Consider the following 21,914-nt stretch of genomic DNA (forward strand, 5'->3'; position numbering starts at 1 on the left):
GTAGAAATGATCATTGCTGAGCGTTTTTTCCATCTTTCTCTTTTCTTTTTTATTATTCTAATACTTAGCTGGCCCATCTTGTTAATGGGTAAAATGTTTGGATAATATTCTGGTTTGAAAGGATGGGGTGAGGAGAGAAACTTTTGGAAAGACTTTATTAATTCCTTGTAGATTTAAAGTATGAAGATCAAATGTACATATATATATAATGAAACATTTATGACTTGGAAAAAAACGTAGTTAAGAATATTTCAGAAGAGCCATTGTTGAGCTGCCAAAAATCTGGATTATGAGTTTTAAGTGACGAATATTAATCTCATTAGCTAATTCTCCATTTCTATGACTTGTAATGAGAGTAATCACTTATGTGCAATCCATAGATAGATATCCCCAGGTTTTGTTTCAGCCAGTCCTACACGTTTCATCCCACACCAAATCTTTGCACCTAATTACTCCAAGCAGCAAAAGTAGCATTTTTGCATTTCATAATCTTTCCTCTCCTCCTCTCTTTTTTCCACAAGAGATATTAATAGGTGGCAGCTGCAGTAGTATTAAAATGGTAAAATTACCATTATAGTCCTTCATTCATTCAGTAAGTTTTTACTGAGTGCCTTAACATGTAGCGGGCCCTGTTCTTGGCCAGGAGACAAAACAGGAAATGAAAGAGACAAAAATTCTGCCCTCATGGAGCTTAAACTCTAGTTATGGGATACAGACAATAAATAAATGAGAGAAGTCCATATATGAGATCATAGGTGGTGATAATTAGTAAGGGGAAAAGTTAAGAAGAAACATCTGGATAAAGGGAGATGCACCTAATCCAGTTTTGGATAATTGAGAAGTTACTGCATTCCCATCACATCCCAGCCCTGATAGAGAAGATGATCTTTCTCCTTAAATCATAAATTGGGATCCTTCCAATGCAACATGGAATAGAGACTTTCCAACATGACTGTGACCTAATCTGATCATCTCATCTGAGCTCTTATATACAAAATTATGTTACACATTATCAATTTGTTTGCCTTCCTGATGTCAGTTGGACTGAGTGTTTGCTGCTGGTACCAATAGAGACCCTGTAGACACATGGGAAGTTAGTCTGTTAGTAGATAAGGCACAGATTGTAGAGCAAACAGCCTAGGTTCAAATCCCAGCTCTCACCAGCTGTGTGACAACAGGCAAGGTCCTAAACTTCTCTGTGCCTCAGTGTCTTCAGCTATAGAGTAAGGATGGTAACACTTCATAGTGTTGTTGTGTTAATGTGTATACAAAGCACTTAGAACAGTGACTAATACATTGTTTATTAAGTAAAACAATACAGAGAAGACCACTTTGGGTATTTGTTCACCAGGGTTGCAAATTTAGGTTGGATTGAATATTAAGTCCAATACCACACTCCCTTCTCAAACACTGTGGATAAATGCTATTTTGTTTAATACCTTGGAGCAATACTGGATTTAGTGAAGTTTTCTGTGAGACTGAAAGACGTGAGAAAGGCTGTATTTCTTAGTTATGTTGTGGTTCTTCTCAAGGAAAACGGAGTCCCTATATATCAGAAAAGCTTTATTTATTCTTTACTCTTTATTGTCTTTTTCTTTCCACTAAAAGGTAAGCTCCACAGGATAAGAATTTAATTTTTGCTTTGTTTCTGTTTTTGCCTTGTTGTTGTTTTGTTTTGTTTATAGATGTACCCCAAGTACCTAGAATAATGTTTGGCACGTGGTAGACATTCAATACATTGGATAAATAAATGGACAAAAGAATGAATGAATGATGAATGAATGAAATACAATGTAAATAGAAGTCTGAGGAGCCAGCTTTAATTCACCTAATTACCCAAAGCAGCAAAAGTATTTCCATTTAGCCACTAATCCCAGTAGGGCTTTATTACTTATCTATCTGTAAAATTTACTCTTTTTTGGAACTTCTATGGAATGCCAGTCTATATAAGGAAATCTGCTGGACTGTGGGCCCTAAACAGGCTTACAATTTAGTGGCATAAATATGAAAGGAACAGAAATAAATAACACAAAGTACAAAGAGCTAGGTATTCTGAAAAGAAAAAAAAAAAAGTGAATGTAGGTGGGAGGGTACAGCTCAGTGGCAGAGTGAGTGCTTAGTGTGCACGAGGTCCTGGGTTCAATCCCCAGTACCTACTCTAAGAATAAATAAATAAGTAAACCTAGTCACCTCCTCTCCCCCCAAAAAATTAAATTAAGTTTAAAAAGTGAGTTCAATCCAGTGGGAGAGGTAACTAGAGGAATCAGAGAAGATTCCTTACTGGCCTTGAGTCTTTCAGGCTGATTCGTGTGATTGTCCCATGAAGTCATCTTAAATAAATCTTTTGAAAATTAAGGTATTTGTCAAGTTCACAAATGCTGTGAAATCCTGAGAGAAAATACATGAGGAGTTCTAGTTAAACAAAACAGAACCAAAGAAGCAGGGAGATAGGACCATTGTTTTCCAGGGAACCCTGATGAGATTTTGTAAGTCTGATTATTTTTCAGTTGACTCATATATATTTACACCTCTAGTTGTTTTTTACTTCTCAGAGTTATTTATGTTATTTAATTTGTAGAAATACACAGGATTATATGACATCTGCAGAGTGAGAATGTATGTATCTGGCAATGATTACTTATATTCATACAGAGTAACATTACAAATGCATTAAATCCAGATACCCCAAAGAAATTGCAGTTATAAATTTCACTCACCAGAAAAGCAGACATCAACATTTCTTTATTTTTTACCTTTTTAAGATTTAATCTTTATGATATTGAAAAAAGATTGTCTTGTTTTTTTAAAAAAGCAACTCTGCTGAAAATCATTTATGCTTTTGACAATGCAAGACCTGGGAATGAAACCTTTATTTTAAAAAGTTGAAAAATGTTCAATTTTGTGTAGATAAAGCAATGGGGAAATACCAAAATTAGAAAATTATAACTCCTTGATAATTGGAAGTCTCTGGTTTGTTTGCTAAACCATCTTTGGTTGCACATGAAGTAAATACAGTGGGACAGCGTGACAGTCTTGAATCAGAATAATAACAGCTAATGTTGACAGGACACCTCTTAAATGTCAGACTCTCTTCTAAGACTTTACATTTTTTTAACTCATTGGATCCTTATCATAACCATGGGAGGCTGATGATTTTACTACTTCAATTGTATAGATTAATAAACCAAATGAGAGGCATTAAGGGAACTGCAGTCTTCCAGGGCCAGTAAGTTGCAGAGTAGAAATTTGAACCAAGATCCCTTTCCCTCTAACTAGATAATCCCCAAAGACCCTGAACCAAGTGTGTTGAGCCAGCAGGCAAATAGTAGTTATATAGTAGATGTAACTATGGCAACAATCCAGCCTCTGTCTTTCTCCCTGTAAGATTATTAGGACTTTGGGGGGGGGGGGTAATTATTACATTGAAGTGCTTTAGAATTCTATGAATATTTTATGAGAAGACGGCAGTGAAGATCAAGTTCAAATGCTGGATGATGGAGTATTTCAACATTTTTTCTTGTATGTTTTCATAATATTTAGCTTTATATTTCATCATTTCTGATCCACAGGAGTTTTAAAGGCATAAATGACAAGAGCCAATCACAGACAGGAGGAGAGGGGGGAGTGGAAAGAAACATTTATTGAGCACATAATTGGGGCAGGACTGGGCTAGAGCCTTTGCAAGTATTATCTCAAATAATGCACAGAGTAATTCTATTATTCATTTATTCATTAATTCATTCACTGGGGATGGTGATGGAAATAAATTTCAAGTTGGAGAAGTATAGAGGAAAATGGGGTAGGGATGGGGCTGAGGTTGGGTCCAAGGATATAGAAAAGGATGGGAAGGAGGTGGTTTTGTGTTGGGGATGGAGAGGTTGGAGACAGCATATCAGTATCCAGCATATCCCATATATTACTTATTTGCTTATTGCCTTTTTCCCTCTCCTGGAATATGAGCTTCATCAGGGTTCAGGTTATGTTTTTTTTACTGTTGCATTTCCATGATCTAAAACAAGGCCTAAGATATAGTAAGGGTGAATACTCAGGTATTGAATGAAAGCATGCTTTTATAAATATTCATTTTGCTGTGCCAGTCACTTCACTAGTACCGGAGTGTCTATGATGAAGGAAACTGCCTTGGCTCTCAAGAAACTTGCACTTTGTGAACACAAAAATGGGATATTACCATTGATGTGAAAGGTACTACTGTGAAAGCAGGAATTCAGGAAGCACCTGTGTGGTCCTGTGAACCTAGTCCACCCCTGGGGAGACAGAAGGCCTTACTGAAAGAGGCAAGAACATCAAAGCTGAGACCTAAGGCCTTATAGCAGAGGCCAGAAAAGTTGGAGGGAAGGGCATTTCAGGCAAAGGAAATAAGACGAAAAAGACTGACAAGTAAGAAGAAGCAAAGCAGTTTCAGGGAACTCTAAGATTTTATCTTTTCTTAATTTAATTTTTTATTGAAGTATCATCAATTTACAGTGTTGTGTTACTTTCCGGTGTACAGCATCGTGATTTATTTATACATATATATATATATATATTCCTTTTCATATTCTTTTTCATTATAGGCCATTACAAGGTATTGAATATAGTTCCTTGTGCTGTACAGTAGGACCTTGTTTTATCTTTTTATGTATCTGTTCATATCTGCTAATCTCAAACTCCCAATTTATCCCTCCCCACCACATGTCCCTCCACTAACCATGAGATTGTTTTCTATGTCTGTGAGTCTATCTCTCTTTTGTAAGTAAGTTCATTTGTGTCCCTGTTCCTTTTTTTGAGTCCACATATAAATGATATAATATGATATTTTTCTTTCTCTTTCTTTCTGGCTTACTTCACATAGGACAATCTCCAGGTCCATCCATGTTGCTGCAAATGATATTACTTGTTATTTTTTACGGCTGAGTAGTATTCCATTGTATATGTATACCACAACTTCTTTATCCAGTCATCTATCGATGGACATATAGGTTGTTTCCATGTCTTGGCTATTGTAATTAGTGCTGCTATGAACCTTGGGATGCGTATTCTAAGATTCTCTTAATGTCCGAGTTTTACTTTTGAGAAAAGTGAAGGTCAGAAAGTAAAATAATTGGCCCTAGATCTCAGTGAATCAAGATTCCAGCTCAGTTCTATCTGCATTCAAATGCCATAGCTTTTCTAGTCTGCTGTGTATATGTAACCTCACAGACCAGACTCTTTTCATGTGTCCAGTGCTCCCTTCCTGTTTATGTGGCTATAGCTTTCCACGTGGAAAGCATTAATCCCCTCTTTTGCCGTTGAACATAGTCCTTGGGAGAACCACACAGCTAACTTTTTGGGTTTTTTTTTTCCCCACACGATGCAGACTGAGACCAAGATAAACATATAAAAATTTGTATCCACTTACTTAGGACACCAGACCTGCCTTTTGTGGGCTAATATGTACATTTAATCAAGGTAACTTAAAGGATTGGAAGAATTTATGCACCATCCAAAAAGGCTGATTTTCTCCTGGGAAATAGCTTGCACACAGGGATTATCATCCTTGTTCCAAGAGAATGATTGCTCAACAATTGTTGGATCAAATTCTGTAATAAGCAGAGACTAAGCAGTGGAACATTGGGCTTGTGTCCAACTGATACCATGTGGACACACAGCACTCATCCTCCATCATCTGTTAGCCAGCTTTGCCTTCTTCTGGAAACTTCATTTGTCCTTACCCATAGAACCACACTTTTTTTTTTTTTTTTTGAGGTGGAAATGTTTCTGTCCTCTTATTTTACATTTATGCTATAGCCATCACCACCCATGCGCTCTGGACCTTTCTGTCTCCCCGTCATCTCTGTGTGCTCAGCAGGTCTCTTATAAAGGTAGGAACATGGTGAAATTCAAGTCTGTAAAAGGCAGTCCTACTGTGATCTTTTCTTGAAACCACAAGGGGCTGTAATAATGTCTACTGCTGAGAGAAATTGCCTCCCATTGAGTGCTACAAACAGGGCAATTCTAAATACCCAGAATCAGCTGGGAATTCAAGAGTTCCTCTCTGATGGCAGTGCTAACAAGACTCTTCAATACTCTTCTTGGCCCTTTTCTTCCATCTAGGAATGAGGCACTAGGATTTGGAAGATCCAAGTCTCAGCTTTAGCTCTGCCATTTAGGATTCCTTAGCTACCTCCAGCCTCTGTTTCCTAATCTATAAAATGGGGAGAATAACACTGGACTTGCCTGCTTCATAGTGTTGTCATGAGGAACAAATGAGCTAATATGTGTGAACCTGTAAACCATAAAACATTCCATAAATGTAAGCTGTTAATATTATTATTATGACCCATGGATTGAGATACAATTGGGTGTTTTCACTTCAGCTCTCTATGACCAGCCATCGTTTCAAGCAGGAGGACTTGGCTCGATGATGTAGAAACACATCGCTGAGTGTCAGTAGCATCTCCATATCACCTGACTGCCTCCACTCACAGAATGACAAAGGGCAACAACACAGATCTCAGGGATTTCACACCGGAGGTTCTAATAGCGTCACTTCTTGTCTACTTTCCGGGAGAAGACAGTGGAGAAATTCTGTAATTCTGTTTGATGATATCTTAAATATTATTAAAAGACTAACTTTAGGACTGGGCGCTTAGCAAACATCGGGTACATGGTCTAGAAGGTATCACGTAATGGCTAAGGGTTCGGGGCTCTGGAGGCTGCCCAATGTTCTAACAGTGTTTTAGTTGGGATTGCACTTGTTTATGCTATCAGGTCAAATTAATCTTGAAATATTGGTAGTTTAACCTACTGTAAGTTTATTTGATCTCTTATGTAAAATCTGAAGCAGGTCAGTAACAATTCTCTGCTCCATCTCCAGTGTCTCAGGAATTCAGGCTCCTCCCAACTTGAGACACTGCTATCTCAACATATGACCTCCAGATTTGCCAAGAAAAGGGGAAAAGTTAGTATAAAATTGACCCACCAGCTCTTGAATGCCTTGGCTGTGATGTGCCACCCACCCTTCCCATTCATGTTGCATTGGCTGGAGAAGTCTTCTGGTTCTGCCTAATTACCAGCCTGGGTAGCATGGGCCACCCGTAGTGGAGACTCCATATGGGGAAGCATTCAGGGTCTCTACTGTACCCAGCTTCACTCCCTCCTTAGCCAAGGGAGTTTGGGCAAGTTAGGTTTCCTCATGTATAAAATAGAAGTAATAGTAGCTTCTCCCTCACATGGCTGTTGGGCAGATGGATCAAGTGAAAATGTACATAAAACACTTAGCAGAAAGCCCTGGCACAGAACACGTACATAATACACGTTAGGTATGATTGCTGTTAGTGATTCAGATTGGCCTAATAGTCAATTGTATTAGGAGCTGATTTCGGAATTATTTCATGGAGAGCCTTCAGCACTAGAATCAGTTTATTTCCAGGAGGCTTTGAGGTTTTTTTCCAACACCGATTAAAACATTATGAGTTTCATAATTTCTCAGTGAAGCTCTTCTCTTGCTATAAAACCAATATTCTCTTGATGTAGGTCAGTTTTCTCCAAAGACCAGATGAAAATGCATTTGTGTGATACGGTATCAGCTGTTTGAAGGGTTGGTCATTTTCTGTATCAGTTGTCGAAGACCAAGATGTGATTTTTTTTTCTTTCAGTTGCCTATTTTGTTTGTATTTAAAACCAACTGGAGCTTTCTTCCTCTAGTAAGTCAAAATTGCCAGAAAGATTAGACCAGATCTATTCAGCAGGCAGAAAAATTCTTATGCATCCTGGCCACTGAATGAAAAGCGAGGGAAAATGAACATGTGCTGATTACCTGCTCTGAGCTCTTGATGTGTCATTTCATTTAATCATCGCAGTGCATCTGTGAGATTGGTACCATCCCTCAGTTTGTAGATGAGAAACTAAGTCTCGGGGAGGGGATCTTCAGAGCTAGTAAATGGCAGGTCTTGGATTTTGAGCCATGCTTTGGGGGGGGGGGGGGGGGGAGTCATCAGAAGAATATACACTTTGCAATGAGAGAAAGGTGAGTTTGAATCCTGGTTTTGCCTCTTACCAACACTGGATCTTGATTAAGTTACTTAATCCCATTTATCCATCTGTACATAATGAAGGAAGTAATATCAACAGTAATGACCAGTGGAGCACTGCTGAGAGTGCGCGCCGAGCGGCGGCTGCTGAACAAAGGAGCAGGGCGCAGCCGCCACGGGGACCTGCCACCGACCTCCCGTGCTGCGCCAGGGCCTCCAACTCGCTCGCAGCCACCATGACCGCCAACGGAACGGCCGAGGCCCTGCAAATCCAGTCCGGGCTCATCAACTACTGCAACAAGTACTTGACGGCCGAGACATTTGGATTCAAGGTGAACGCGTCGGCCAGCAGCCTGAAGAAGCAGCAGATCTGGACGCTGGAGCAGCCGCCCGACGAGGCGGGCAGTGCAGCCCTGTGCCTGTGCAGCCACCTGGGCCGCTACCTGGCGGCGGACAAGGATGGCAACGTGACCTGCTAACATGAGGTGCCCGGCGCCGACTGCCGCTTTCTGATGGTGGCACACGATGACAGCCGCTGGTCGCTGCAGTCCGAGGCGCACTGGCGCTACTTTGGCGGCACCGAGGACCGCCTGTCGTGCTTCGCTCAGAGGGTGTCGCCGGCTGAGAAGTGGAGCGTGCACATCGCCATACACCCGCAGGCCAACATCTACAGCCTGGCCCGCAAGCGCTACACTCCCCTGAACTCGCAGCCCGCTGACGAGATCTCAGTGGACCGCGACGTGCCCTGGGGTGTTGACTCACTCATCGCGCTGGCCTTCCAGGACCAGCGCTACAGCTTGCAGACAGCTGACCACCGCTTCCTGCGCCACGATGGGCGCCCAGTGGCGCACCCCGAGCCTGCCACACGCTCGAGTTCCGCTCTGGCAAGGTGGCCTTCTGCGACTGCCAGGGCCACTACCTTGCGCCGTCGGGGCCCAGCGTCACGCTCAAGGTGGGCAAGGCCACCGAAGTGGGCAAGGACGAGCTCTTTGCCCTGGAGCAAAGCTGCGCCCAGGTCGTGCAGCCAGCTGCTACTTCAACATCGAGTGGCATGATCGGCGGATCATACTGCGTGCATCCAATGGCAAGTTTGTGACAGCCAAGAAGAATGGCCAGCTGGCTGCCTCGGTGGAGACAGCAGGGGACTCGGAGCTCTTCCTCATGAAGCTGATCTACCGGCCCATCATCGTGTTCCGCTGGGAGCATGGCTTCATCGGCTGCCGCAAGGTCACAGGCACCCTGGACGCCAACCGCTCCAACTAGATGTCTTCCAGCTGGAGTTCAGGGACGGTGCTTACATCAAAGATTCCACGGGCAAGTACTGGATGGTGGGCAACGACTCCTCGGTCACCAGCAGCAGTGACATCCCTGTGGACTTCTTTGAGTTCTGCGACTACAACAAGGTGGCCATCAGGGTGGGCGGACACTACCTGAAGGGGGACCATGCCAGGGTCCTGAAGGCCTGCACTGACACCACTGACCCCGCCACGCTGTGGGAGTACTAGCCTCCGCCCACCGCCCTGTCCCCACCCTGCCCAGACCCCTCCTGCTAACTCTCTTCTCCACGTGGGCTCCGCCGCAGGTGGCGAGCCCCTTGCCTTTCAAACTGGAAACCCAGAGAAAACGATGCCCTCACCCGTTGCCTTATGTGGCCTCCCCCAGGCAGGTCAGCAGCTGTGGCCTGACCCTCGGAGGGATTTCAGATCCTGCTGCCCTCTCTCCTCTGCCCTGGGCGAGGCTGGAACCTTTCTTCTGACCTCAGATGACTCTGAGCCTTATTTCCCTGAAGAGGCCAGGTAGAAGTGGGGGGCTGGGAGGACTTCCCAAGCCCCTTGGTATGGCGAGGTGTGTAACTGGAATCTCCTGTCCTCTCCTGAGAGCTCCCTGCCCCCAACTTCCCAGGAGCCAAGCACTTGCCCCAGGCCTGTCCGAGGGTGGCCCTCCTGGGGCACCACCCCTGCATCGGGGGAAAGCCGGACAGCGTGGGGCTGGAACCAGAGTGTGCCCCTCAGTGCACCTGTGCCTGGCGGCGGCCTGGCCTGGCGGCCGTCCAGGCCTGCCCCCTCCACAGGGGGCCTTGTTCCTGTCTCTTTTCTTTCACCTGGCCTGACTGGAAGTAGAAAATGACCAAATCAGTATTTTTTTTAATGAAATGTTACTGCTGTGGGAGCCTCAGGCAAGCCTGGTAGTAGCCATGAGTGGGCTAAAAGGGGTCTTGTGGGGTTTTGAGATGGACGGCATCTCCGGGCCTCAGTGCCCTCTGCCTGTCTAGTGGTGGGGCAGGTGAGGTACCTCCCCGAATCCAGAACCCACCCCCCACCTTCCCAGGGGGCTCTCACTGGCCCGAGGCCTGTGTCCCCATCTGGTGGTGCTGGGCCTCAAACCGCCTCAGCCAGAGCCCCCGGTGTGATCAGTGCTCCTCCTATGACTGGACTCCTCCATCTCAGTGCGATGAAGCGGGGCGTCATCCTCAGCCCAGAGCCCTGTGGAAGCCACTGGCCCCTGGCTCCCAGCCCTGCCCCTGCCAGCTCCCTCATCTCCGGCTAGTGTCCACCATGCATCTCACTCTGGGTGTCTTGGTCTTTTATTTTTTGTAATTGTCATTTGTATAACTCTAGATGCCCATGATAGTAGCTTCAGACTGGAAAGAGCAAAATAAAATAATGCAAGTCTGCAAAAAAAAAACCAAAAAACAAAAACAGTAATGACCAATACATATAGGGCTTATCGGCAGGAAGTTTTACATGGCTTACTCTTCCAAGTTCTTTTAATGTACTTTACCTATATTAACCTACTTAACTTACACAACTATGTCATTGAGATGGGCAACATTATTATTCCCATTTTACAGAAGACAGAACTGAAACACTCAGGGATTAAGCAGCTTGCCCAACGGCCATGTCCAATGGCCGGTAATCAGTAGAGTGTAAATTCAAACCAAAGTTTTCTGACTCCCCACCCCCTGCCACCCCGTCACCACCCTGAGTCCTTAGGTCCCAGCTGTCCTCTGTTCAAGGTAATAATGCTGGCAGAACAAATTAGCAAACACATGAAGTGCAGTACCCCCCACAGGAGGGCCTCGGTGAATACACGTCATTATCAACATCATCTGCAATACTGATATGGTATTTCCAAGGGGGGTCTTCCCTCTGAGAAGGGGCAACCTGGCCTTAGGACCTCTGACCACAGGCCCAACTGTGAATGACTTTTCATTCCCTTAATCCATCAAAATGCATCCCTCCCACCCATTACATAGTCATGAATTCTGTCTTTCTGTGGAACAAGCATATGTAAATTCTCTTATCTTAAGGAAAACAAATTTGGGGTGGGACTGTCCAGTCTCCATTAGTCTATGTCAGGTAGGTTGTCTGCCCAGTGGAAAGGCTGTGGGTGATGAAATGCAAGGAGATTAAGGACCCAAATCATGGCATTTGAGACCATCCCCCAAATGGTGAGTTACCTGGATAGTTTGACTGCTTGGAGATTTTATCATATATTTGGTTTTTACTATTGGTGAGCTTAACTATAATCTTCATAAACTGATTCACCATTATTCCTCTTGTTAGCTCGAATCGTTAAGAATGATTCCTCATTTTCTTCTAGTCCATTTCATCACAGAATGTAAGAGATGGAGAGAAGCGCTCTTTTCAGATGAGCAGGTAAATAGACAGGAACAATAAGAGAAAATGTGGAAGGCCTGAAATCTCTAGACTAGTTATGACATCTGATGACTTTGGAGGAAACTGTAAGAGGGAACTACTTGCTAGCTGAACGGAAAGATAATACACTATTATTGACTACAGAGAGCAGTCGTATAAGTTTCTAGGAAAATATTTCCCTAACCTCCAGGCAAAAGCATAGACTCAGTGAAGACAGAAAACTCTCAGAGTCATTTCCTTAGGTGAATCCGTAAGGGAGCTACAATTTATGAACACGTCTAATGGCCGCATTTTCAGCTGCTTCTTCTAACACTGAATAAAACAAAAGTCAAGGTTAAGGGAGAACATTGTCTTTCTTGATAAATTTGTGCTTCTAGATCTCTTGACAGATTCTTACCCCACATTTAAGACCTAAAAAATATACAGTACACACACACACACACACACACACGCACACACAGTTGTCTTAACATTACTGCCTGTCATATGAATGGTTGCGTGTCTTTGGTAACTTATGGGAACGTTACAGCAGTTCAATTCAATACACATCATTGAGGACAGGTTATGTTCAAGGTGGTAGGCTAATTACCTCACTGCATTAAAAAAGATGTCTGCAGCAGTCACCCTGATGCACCTTCTAGTCAGTTACTAAATGTTGTGATATCTACTGGGAGGACCCTCCCCACCCCACCTCCTCCCTGCCTTTCCTTTACCACAGATGACTCAGGCCTGCTTCTAACCCACCTCCCCATCCTCATCCCTCCCTCCGAACAACAGCCTGTCCTTTAAGATGTAAATCTCATCATGCCACCCACCCCAGTGAAAACTCTTCAGTGGTACCCAGCTGTTCTCAGCATTACGACCCTAGTGACTTTGACCTTGCAGGGCCCGGGTGTGCCGGCCAGCATCCCCAGGCTCCCACTCCAGTGCACTGCTCTTCTCTCTCACTTGCTCTCAGTCACTGTCCTCCTGCCCCATGAACTTTACACATCTGCTCCTTCTGCCTGCGCAGCTTTCCTCCCGAGCCAACTCCTTTCCTCCTTTGCGGCACTCTGTGCTTTTCTCACCCACCCGCATCTCCATCATCACTGTTTACTCACACACTTAATTGTATAATTAAGTTGCAAGTCCCACAAAAACAAACTCACAAACCTTCATGAGGAGGTGATTGCTGTATCCCCCGCACCTAGCACAGGGCCCCACAGGTGGAGATGTTAAATATGTGTAGAATGAATACGTGAAATAGCTAACTATTCTTGGAGAGAAGAGGATGATTTGCAACTAACCTAGCAGAAAGAAAGCAATTCTGTGGAGTACAGATAAGAAAGCTATTCATTCCCTGGGGTGGGACTGAGGAAATCTCCATCCATTAAAGGGGACTGGTAAGGAGGAGCAGAATTCAGATATGCAAAATAGAAGGAAAGTTCCTCCCATTCAAAGAAAAGCACGGGAGGCAGCCCTTAAAGGCCACACCAAAAAGTTGGGGCGAGCCTTAAAATAAAACACAGCCTTCACTGTCCTTGGGAGGGAGAAGGGCATGATCCCAGATGATTTTAGCAACACTTTCTAGGTGAAAAAAAAAAAAAAAAGCAGAAGAGAAGGCCTGAACTAGGCTAATGGTGCAAATATAAGCAGGGGACAGATTGAAGAGATGGTGCAAACACCAAGATATCCTCTCACTTTGAAATCAAGTGCAAGTTTAATATGAGTTTATTGAGAACAACTATGACTTTTCCCCTGTAAATGGTCCATTCATTTGAAATAATTCTTTTTAACTTTTCCAGGAAATGAGAGAAAGAGAGAGATAGAGAAAGATTTTTTGGTTGATCATTTCCATTGTGAGAGAGATGAATTTAACCCAACGAGCTTAGGCAAAGTGGAGAATTTATTGGCTGACTGCCGTGGTGGGGAGAGGCTCACTTGCTGCTGGAGGCTCTTCTTACTTCTTGTCATCATTCATCTTTGCTTTACTTTGGGTATCAGCTTTACCCTTTCAGGCACTTTGTGAGCTTTTTCTTGCAAAGGTTGTCACCATGCTTCCTTTAGGTGCTCTTAGCAACCTCCTGGAGAAGGGCTCTCAGTGACCTAGCTGGGCTTCACATCCACTCCCAGGGCTTGGAAGATGCATTCTGTGGCAGCCACTCTCTAGAACACTAAACTTGACATTGTCTGCTGGGACGGCTCTCTGAACAAAGATGGGCTCCATTCAGGAAAGAAGGAAAAGGCCTGGTGAGACGATACAGTAGATGTTTGCTCCGTACACTGTGGCGCACAGCATCCCAAGTGCTGAATACTGTCACGTACTGGGGGACCGCAGATCAGCACAGCTGCTCACATGCCTCTTCGTGGCCTTCATTTGTCTAATGACCCAAAATATCATCTCCGGCACACCCTGCTTGCAATTTGAAAAATAATAGAAAGTCCGCCTTTCCCTGCCCCCTCTTATGGAGCTTGGGTTTGGTTAACTGAAAGATTATGCTCTTCTTTTAATGAAGTTGGAGAGCTTTTCATTCCAGAAAGTAAAGAATATTTGTGCAGAAAAGGAAATCGCTGAACATACTCTGCTGCTTCTGATTCTACTTTGTTTCATGGTTGAATAATGACCCAGAGAGCTAAGGGGAAATAAATAAATGGAACCAATATTTCACTTCAGAAATTTAAACAAAGCAAAGCAAATATCCATTAAAATTCCGGGAATCTAACCCAGTTTGACCCACCCTAATGGGTTCATTAAGGCTTTATTCCCTATATGTTCAAAATGATTCATTTTAAAGAAGAACAGATGAATATGGGTTAATTGCTCAATAGTTCATCTTATATTTCATGTAATCATGCTTACATTATTTATTTTATAATAACAAAATAAGATTTGACAGCTGTGGATTTGAACAAGTATATCTGAGGGCAGATAATTTAAAGCATACTATATTTAAAAGAGATATTGTGATATTCTTAGGAAACCAAAACCACTAAAATATGAAATTACAATGCATTAAGAATGTTCAAATTATATTTTTATGGATTATAAATTGTAGGATTTTTACAAACCCTCCAGGGAATTTTAGAATTTGCATTGGAAGCCATTCTGTAGAATTCGTAAAACACTTCAAACATGGGAATTTTCATGGGTCACTAAGGACTTCTGTAGGGCCCCGTAAAAGTGCAATTTCCATAAAATATGATATTAATACATTTTAGTTTATTTATCTTTGTGCCTTTCCTCCAGCTGTAACCTAACAATCAGCCCATCTTTTACTTTTTATGTTATACTTCCTTAGGGTTATACTCAAATATAAACCTATACATTCATTCTGCGTCACCTGGTCTTTTACAGTCCATGTTATCCAAAAATAAAATTTGAAAAGGCACTGAGAAACATTTTTCTGAAACTATTAGTCAACAATGCCATGGGTTGGGAGCAGGTTGAAATGGAGACTTTCAAACATCTCTGAGTAAGAATATTATATTGCAAGAAATGTCATGATCGCTTCTATAATTAAAAAAAAATATTCAGCAAGCATGGCATTCATAGTTTTTCCCATTTCTCGCTCTGTGTACCGTGGGTTGGCTGGTGAAAGTGCCCTTTCTCATGTGTTGTCACACCTAGAAACTATCTTAAAAATATTTTTTTAATGTGGCAAATTGAATTAAACATATCTAATTCAGCCCAGAACTGTTCTTTTGGGAAGCACCTGGGCTAAGATGGTGTATTGGTTTGCTAAGGCATCTGTAACATAGCTTCACTGACTGGGTGGCTCATTACAAGAGGAAGTTATCCTCTCAAGTGCAAAATCATGGTGTCCACACAGGATGGGGTCTTTCTGAGGTCTGTGACAGGAATGTCTGGTTCAGGCTTTATCCTTGGCGTGAAGGTATTTTTTTTTTCCCGGTGTCTCTTCACATTGTCTTTCCTCTCTGAGTGTCTGTCTCTGTGTCCAAATTTTCACTTCTGACATGGATACCAGTCATATCAGATTAAGGTCCACCCTAATGACCTCATTTTAACTTGATTGCCTCTGGAAAAGACCTTGTCTCCAACTACAGTCATATTCTAAGATACTGGAAGTTAGGATTTAAACATATGAATTTGGAGGGCACTCAATTTAACTCATAACAGATGGATTGCCTGTCTGACCACACAGACCCGCACTGGCCAAGGATCGTGTTAGGCATGACTATCATGGAGAGTGGCTGAGAGAGAAGGTCCTAGACTTGGAGGGCCTGGATTATAATATTGCTTCTGATGCTTGTTATCTGTCTGACTAGAGACTAATACTTAACCTTTCATGATCTCCTTATTTTACATTCCCAATACAATGCATGATGTTCTAATTTCTTCGTATCTTCACCAATACTTAATGTCTATTCTTTATTATAGCAATCCTACTGTGTGTGAAGTGGTAGCTCATTGTGGTTTTGATTTGCATTTCCATAATGCATATCATGCCTTTTCATGTGTTTATTGGCTATTTTTAGATCTTCTTTTAATAAGGGTCTAATCAGAACCTTTCCTCATTTTTCAATTGGATTATTTATCTTTTTATTATTGAGTTATCAGAGTTCTTTATATATATATACACATATACATTTTTCTGGATCCAAGTCCAAATATATGATTTTCAATTATTTACTTCTGTTTTGTGGGTTGTCTTTTCACTTTCTTTGTGGAATCATTTGCAGCACAAAAGTCTTTAATTTTGTTGAACTTCATTTATCTATTTATTTTTTCTTCTGCCATTTTTGCTTTTGGTGTTGTAGCAAGGAAGTTTCTATCTATGGTCACATATTTGACTCCTATGTTTTCTTAGAGTTTCGTAGGTTTAGCTCTTACATTTGGTTCCATGATCCATTTTAAGTTAATTTTTACTTATGGTATAAAAAAGGGATCCAACTTCACTCTTTTGCATGTGAATATGTAGTTACTCCAACACCATTTGTTGAAAAAAACTATTCTTTCATTGAATTGTCTTGCCAGAATCACCTTCTGAATATTCTAGAGTCAAATGCTGATTGATAGTTGAGGAATTATTATGGCTTTTTTGTTAAACAAAAATTTCCTTTCTTGTGAGAGAATTTACACTACATTTCATGAGAAAATTACCATGTAGCTTTTTGTTACACTCCAGTCTTCATACACATTTATCAATATTAAGATTCTGCCTGAATTGAAAAGGCTCAATTTGAAAGGCTATATGTCTTTGGTTTTTCTCTGTCATCATAAAATTGTGAAATCACTTTGTCAGCTGATGCTGATGAGTTAAAAAATTTTTTATGTCCTTGTTATTTATGTGCAGAGAGAATAAATTTTTATAGGAGAAAACAATAGCTCTAATGAGGAAAAAGGGAGTTATTAAAGAGTTTTAGCCTGATCATCATAACCACAGCTACCATTTATTGAGCACTTACTTTGCACTATATATATAATCTAATTTAATCCTCAAAGCAGCCTATTTTAAGATTAGAAGTCTAAGACTAGAAAGATTAAGTAATATCTCCAAAGTCATGTTATTTATAAATGGAAGAGCTGGGATTCAAAACCAGATCTACCTGAATTTAAAGTTCAAAGACAGCTAACTGCCCATTCCTGAAATGGTTCCCAGCCTCACAGAGGGCTTATACTGACATTCCATAAAATGTCATCATGGGGGAATGAATTCATGTATTTGTCCAGATAAAAGACATTTATTTTGCCCAGATGGAGAAAAAACAGTTAAATTCATAGCTTGCTGAATATACTTCAGACAAGCACAGTGTTCCCTCCTGCAAAGTTCTTCTTTCTCATGGGCAGTCAGAGGTAATGATGACAAACTGGTCTCCGTTCTGAGTCTAGTTCCGATCTTGGTCAGCAATTTTTTTCCCCCATGGAATCAACTTCTGATCAAGAAAGTATAACTCAAAAAAAAAACCTCTCACATTTCAGCTCAGGAAAGAAATATGACAGCATGCCCAATGGGCTTGCATGTTCAACCCTCTGGAACAAGCGTAGAATCAGATGTTACCCAAATAACCTCCAAATACATAACCAATTTTTTAAAAGTTGAGAATGGAAAAAGATGTCATAGATAGAGAAGGCAGTTGAAGCTAATTTATTGACTCAAGGGAAGATGCATTTGTGCCGACTGCATGTATACCCCAGGTTGAAAACCACAGATTAAAAGGTTTATTAGTCCCTAACTTTAAGGGGTCTCATTATTAATATGCTGCATAATGAAGGTTTTATACCAGGCAGAGGAGTAAAAGCATGCGTTGTGAAGGACTGGGTTTGAAGTTTATGTCCAACAATTCCTAAGATGATAACCTTGGAGAAATTACAAAGCCTCGAATTTCAGTTTCCTTGTCCATAAAATGAAGATGGTATTAACTATTAAATACGTAGTCTGACATAGAGATCAGGGACCTGGACTTTGTACCTATTTGCACCAGCATCCAAGTCCTAGTTTCTTCTCTCATCAACTGTATGCTGTTGGATAAATAGCTAGCCTCTCTGAACCTTAATTTTTTCTTCTATGAGTGGCATCTAATACAGAGGGCTTGTGAAGATTAAGTAACATAACATGTATAAAGCACACAAAATTGAACTTGGCTCATACTATATGCATGGACCATTATATATTATTATTATTATACATTATTACATTATACCTGTACCTTTTATTGTTTGTTATCATCACTGCAATTACTCCTACCGTTTCTCCTACGTGAAACACCTAGTAAGTACAATGCCTACCGGGAAGAGTCTCTCAGTATGTATTACTGTTCTTTCCCCACATCATAATTTTTAAGAATATTGATAAGTTTAGTGATTATCTTTCCCTCCTATGGACAGGCATTGCCTCTTTAGCCATAACAAAAATGCAGAAAACTCCTGGGTCCTGTTCACGAGTTCTGGGTGTACCTATGTTCTGTCTTTCTCCTTCATAGTTAATTACCCAAAGCTCACTGCAGAAAGCACGTGTCTCCTGGGTCAGTGGTGCACACAGCTGAGAATCACAGAAGCAAAGTGGCAGGGGCGATGGCTTGCTAGCACCCCTTCTCCTTACACAGAAAATACACATCTTCAATTAAGAATCTCGTGGAAGCCACTGGCCCCAGAGGCAGAGATTATTTTTATCAGGAGAAGTTGGTCCCCGAAACTTCCTTCACCAGCTGATTTTACGGCTCCTTTAATCCTCTTGTCTGGTTCCCCAGTTCCCTTCAGACGAGAAGTAAGATCAAGTTTCAGGGAAATGCTTGGCAGGCAGGCAGGACACATTTTCTAAAAAGCAAGTATCTGATGTTAAAAAGAAAAAAAAGGCAAGTATCTGAAATAAAGATTTCAACCTGCTGTCCCCACAGCAGCATCTTCCAGCTTTTCCTTTCTACCCTGGAACAAAATTAGAAATACCAAAATTGTCTTTAAAAATGAAAGGTAAAAAATGAAGCCCTTCTTTGGTCCTGATGCAAATGCACAGGTTGGTGCCTCCTTGACATCTTGTATGAGTCACAAGGGGCTCACAGAGAGGGACTCAGATCACTTACCAGGAAGAAGTGACTTCGCATGGAAGATGCTACTGATGGGAGGAGACATGAGGGTCAACTACTCCTAGCTGACTTTGAGACACCAGTGGTTATACTCAGTGCCTCGCAGATACAGAAGCCCCACGCTGCCACCAAACAATACACCTCCATATTGTGTTGAGTTCCTGGAGATTTCTGATTATCTTGCTTTCCTCCACTTCTGAAACCATCACAGAGGATCCCTGTGTAGGAGTTCTTTATCTGGAAATAGAGATGGCCCCATATCATTGTCACAGTCCCATGCCCAAGTATCTTACTGACCCACTGCACCCATTTTCCAGACAACTTGTCAGGGCTAGCCATGCAGATTCGAGGAACGCACCTGTCTGGGTAGGGACAGCTCCTAATAGCAATTTCTGCCTCTCCTTTGATTCATCCTCCACAGATCCAGAGTGAATTCAGAGACTCCCATCTCAGTGCCAGAACTAACCAGATCAACCAATCACATCCACTCATTTACCGATGAAGGCTTGAAATGTCTTAGGGAAATAAAGCAATTAATCCACAATCATCCAAGCAGTTTGTGGCAAAACTGGCACTGGAAATCCAGATCTTTCTTCATCATTCCCAACTGCCTCTTTTCCTGTAACCAAGCAGTGGGAATTTACTGAGTAACAGCTTAACTGGACGTATTCTTCCTCTACAAGATTATAAATGGTCTAATACCAAATGAACTGCAACTGTTAAATTGTTAATAACAATTTAGGCATATTAAAATATGATAATTTGTGCCCAAAGGCACAGCTTCCATTTCTAGGCAGATGACACATACATCTATGCCAGCATTCTCCCTCTTGACTCAGACTCACATAATGTATTGTACACAAGATAATATCCCAAAATACTCAGTCAGTGCGTATTTAGTGAGTGCCTCCTATAGGTTCCGTGCTCTTCTAGGGGTTGTAGAGATTAGAAGAAAAGAAAAAAATTGCCAATATAGACATAGAAGAATGAAGTTGCTAGTGGAGGAACTTTAGAAGGAAGAAGTCCAAAAGCTTTGGTTCCCAAAGACATGCTGGATTTTGAAATGCCCAATGGCTGCTGGTAGGCAAGTGGGGAACAAAGATTTTATATATAAAGTCCCACTGAAGACAATGCTGTATCACCCTGACCAGGTCAAAGGAAAACTTTTGATGTTTCAAGATGAAATATGCTCTACTTTGCTTAAATCAAGACTCTGTGTGTGTGTATAAATTGTTCTAAGGGAGCACAGGAGCAAAGTCATTTGCAGTCAGAGAGCTCATAAAACCCCACAGGACACCACTTGCTTTCTTAGCAGAATAATAGCTAAAAGTTAAAGATGATTATGACTTTTAGTCTGCGAGCCTTTCTGCTGACAGAGGTCTTTTTCATGTATGTTTTATATCTAAATGGAATGTTAGGTACCCTTGCAAACAATGTTGTCTCTAGAATTAGACCCTCTTGGTTCCATGTGGATTATTTGCCACCCAGGGTTTGAAAAGACTTTTGATTTTGTTGTAAGAAGACAGGCACATTTTCTTTTTTTAAATTGAAGTACAGTCAATTACAATGTGTCGATTTCTGGTGCACAGCACAATGTCCCAGTCATGCATATACATACATATATTCATTTTCATATTCTTTCTCATTAAAGGTTATTACAAGATACTGAACATAGTTCCCTATGCTATACAGAAGAAACTTTTTTTTTGGACAAGCAGACCTTGAAGTGGTTTCAAAGTTTGTCAAACTTATTTTCTTTAACCAGTGAAGTGCCATCTTCCAGCCCTGGTTTTTAGAATGGTATGAATTTATGTAACTCTGAAGTTGATAAAGCACTTTCATTTCCCTGCTTAGAGAGGAGGGGAGGGCAAGTATTATTCCTTTCATGTTACAGATGAAGAAACAAGCTTCAGAGAGGTTAGGACGCCTGCCCAAGGTTATACTAATAAGTGGCAGAGTTAGATGAGGAGATTGGTCTTTCTTGATTTCATCCAATGCTTTCTGTCATAGTCTAATGGCCTGGAGTTAGAAAAAAGGGAGGAAGATCAAGAAAGGCAAGAGTTAGGACCGATGGATACTTACTAAGGTAACCCAGCTTCCCGAAAAGCAAAACAGTTGGAAAAGAAAATCCTCTGCATTTTAATATGTTTTAAAGCCCTCACCAGTGTCATATAGAATGAAAAATTAATGAACACCTGTAAAAGATTTCATTGCCCAGCTCCCTGGGGCCATAATTTAAAGTTAAAGTTATTTTCTATATTAATAGCTGCTCCCAGTGATGTTTCCTTTTCCATTAATGCAGATGCCAGGTAATTTGGAAGAGACCAAATAGACCTGGAGGAGTAACTCATATTGCTCACTCAGCAGCCCTCTAATTTGAAAAGAGAGCTCCAGGAGCAGGTACTACCATTGGGACCACATCTGAGGTCATTAGAGGCACACGAGCTACAACTTAACAACAACATCCCCTATTTCTTATCCTTCAGAAAAAAAGCTTGTGGGCTCCTAGTAATTGTAGAGTAGAATTTAATTATCACAATACTCCCACTGAGTTTCTCTTCCACTCCTCATTTCTCAAATGTTTTCCTTAAACACAGTTGCTTGCCCCAGCACCGATAGGGGAGCAGGCTGACACATTCTGCTCATAAAAGGGCAATGATCATCATCGTGGTGATTTCAGATGAAGAATGGAAATGTCCAAAGTCTGAGAGCCGAGCTGAGT

General features: G+C 41.6%; 2 protein-coding genes across 2 annotated transcripts in view; both read left to right on the plus strand.

Annotated features, from left to right (window-relative positions):
• The window catches only part of LOC102519101 (RAC-gamma serine/threonine-protein kinase-like), a 169,793-nt gene that overhangs the window by 122,652 nt on the left and 25,227 nt on the right, over positions 1-21,914 (plus strand). The window lies entirely within an intron of this gene.
• On the plus strand, positions 7,978-9,829 carry LOC102518625 (fascin). The gene is given in 4 exon segments (XM_032474165.1): positions 7,978-8,873; positions 8,876-9,033; positions 9,036-9,270; positions 9,273-9,829. Coding segments are annotated over 4 exon segments (1,263 nt in total). The 5' UTR covers positions 7,978-8,248; the 3' UTR covers positions 9,518-9,829.

This window comes from Camelus ferus, chromosome 35 (assembly GCF_009834535.1).
Source record: "Camelus ferus isolate YT-003-E chromosome 35, BCGSAC_Cfer_1.0, whole genome shotgun sequence".
Classification (NCBI taxonomy): Eukaryota; Metazoa; Chordata; class Mammalia; order Artiodactyla; family Camelidae; genus Camelus; species Camelus ferus.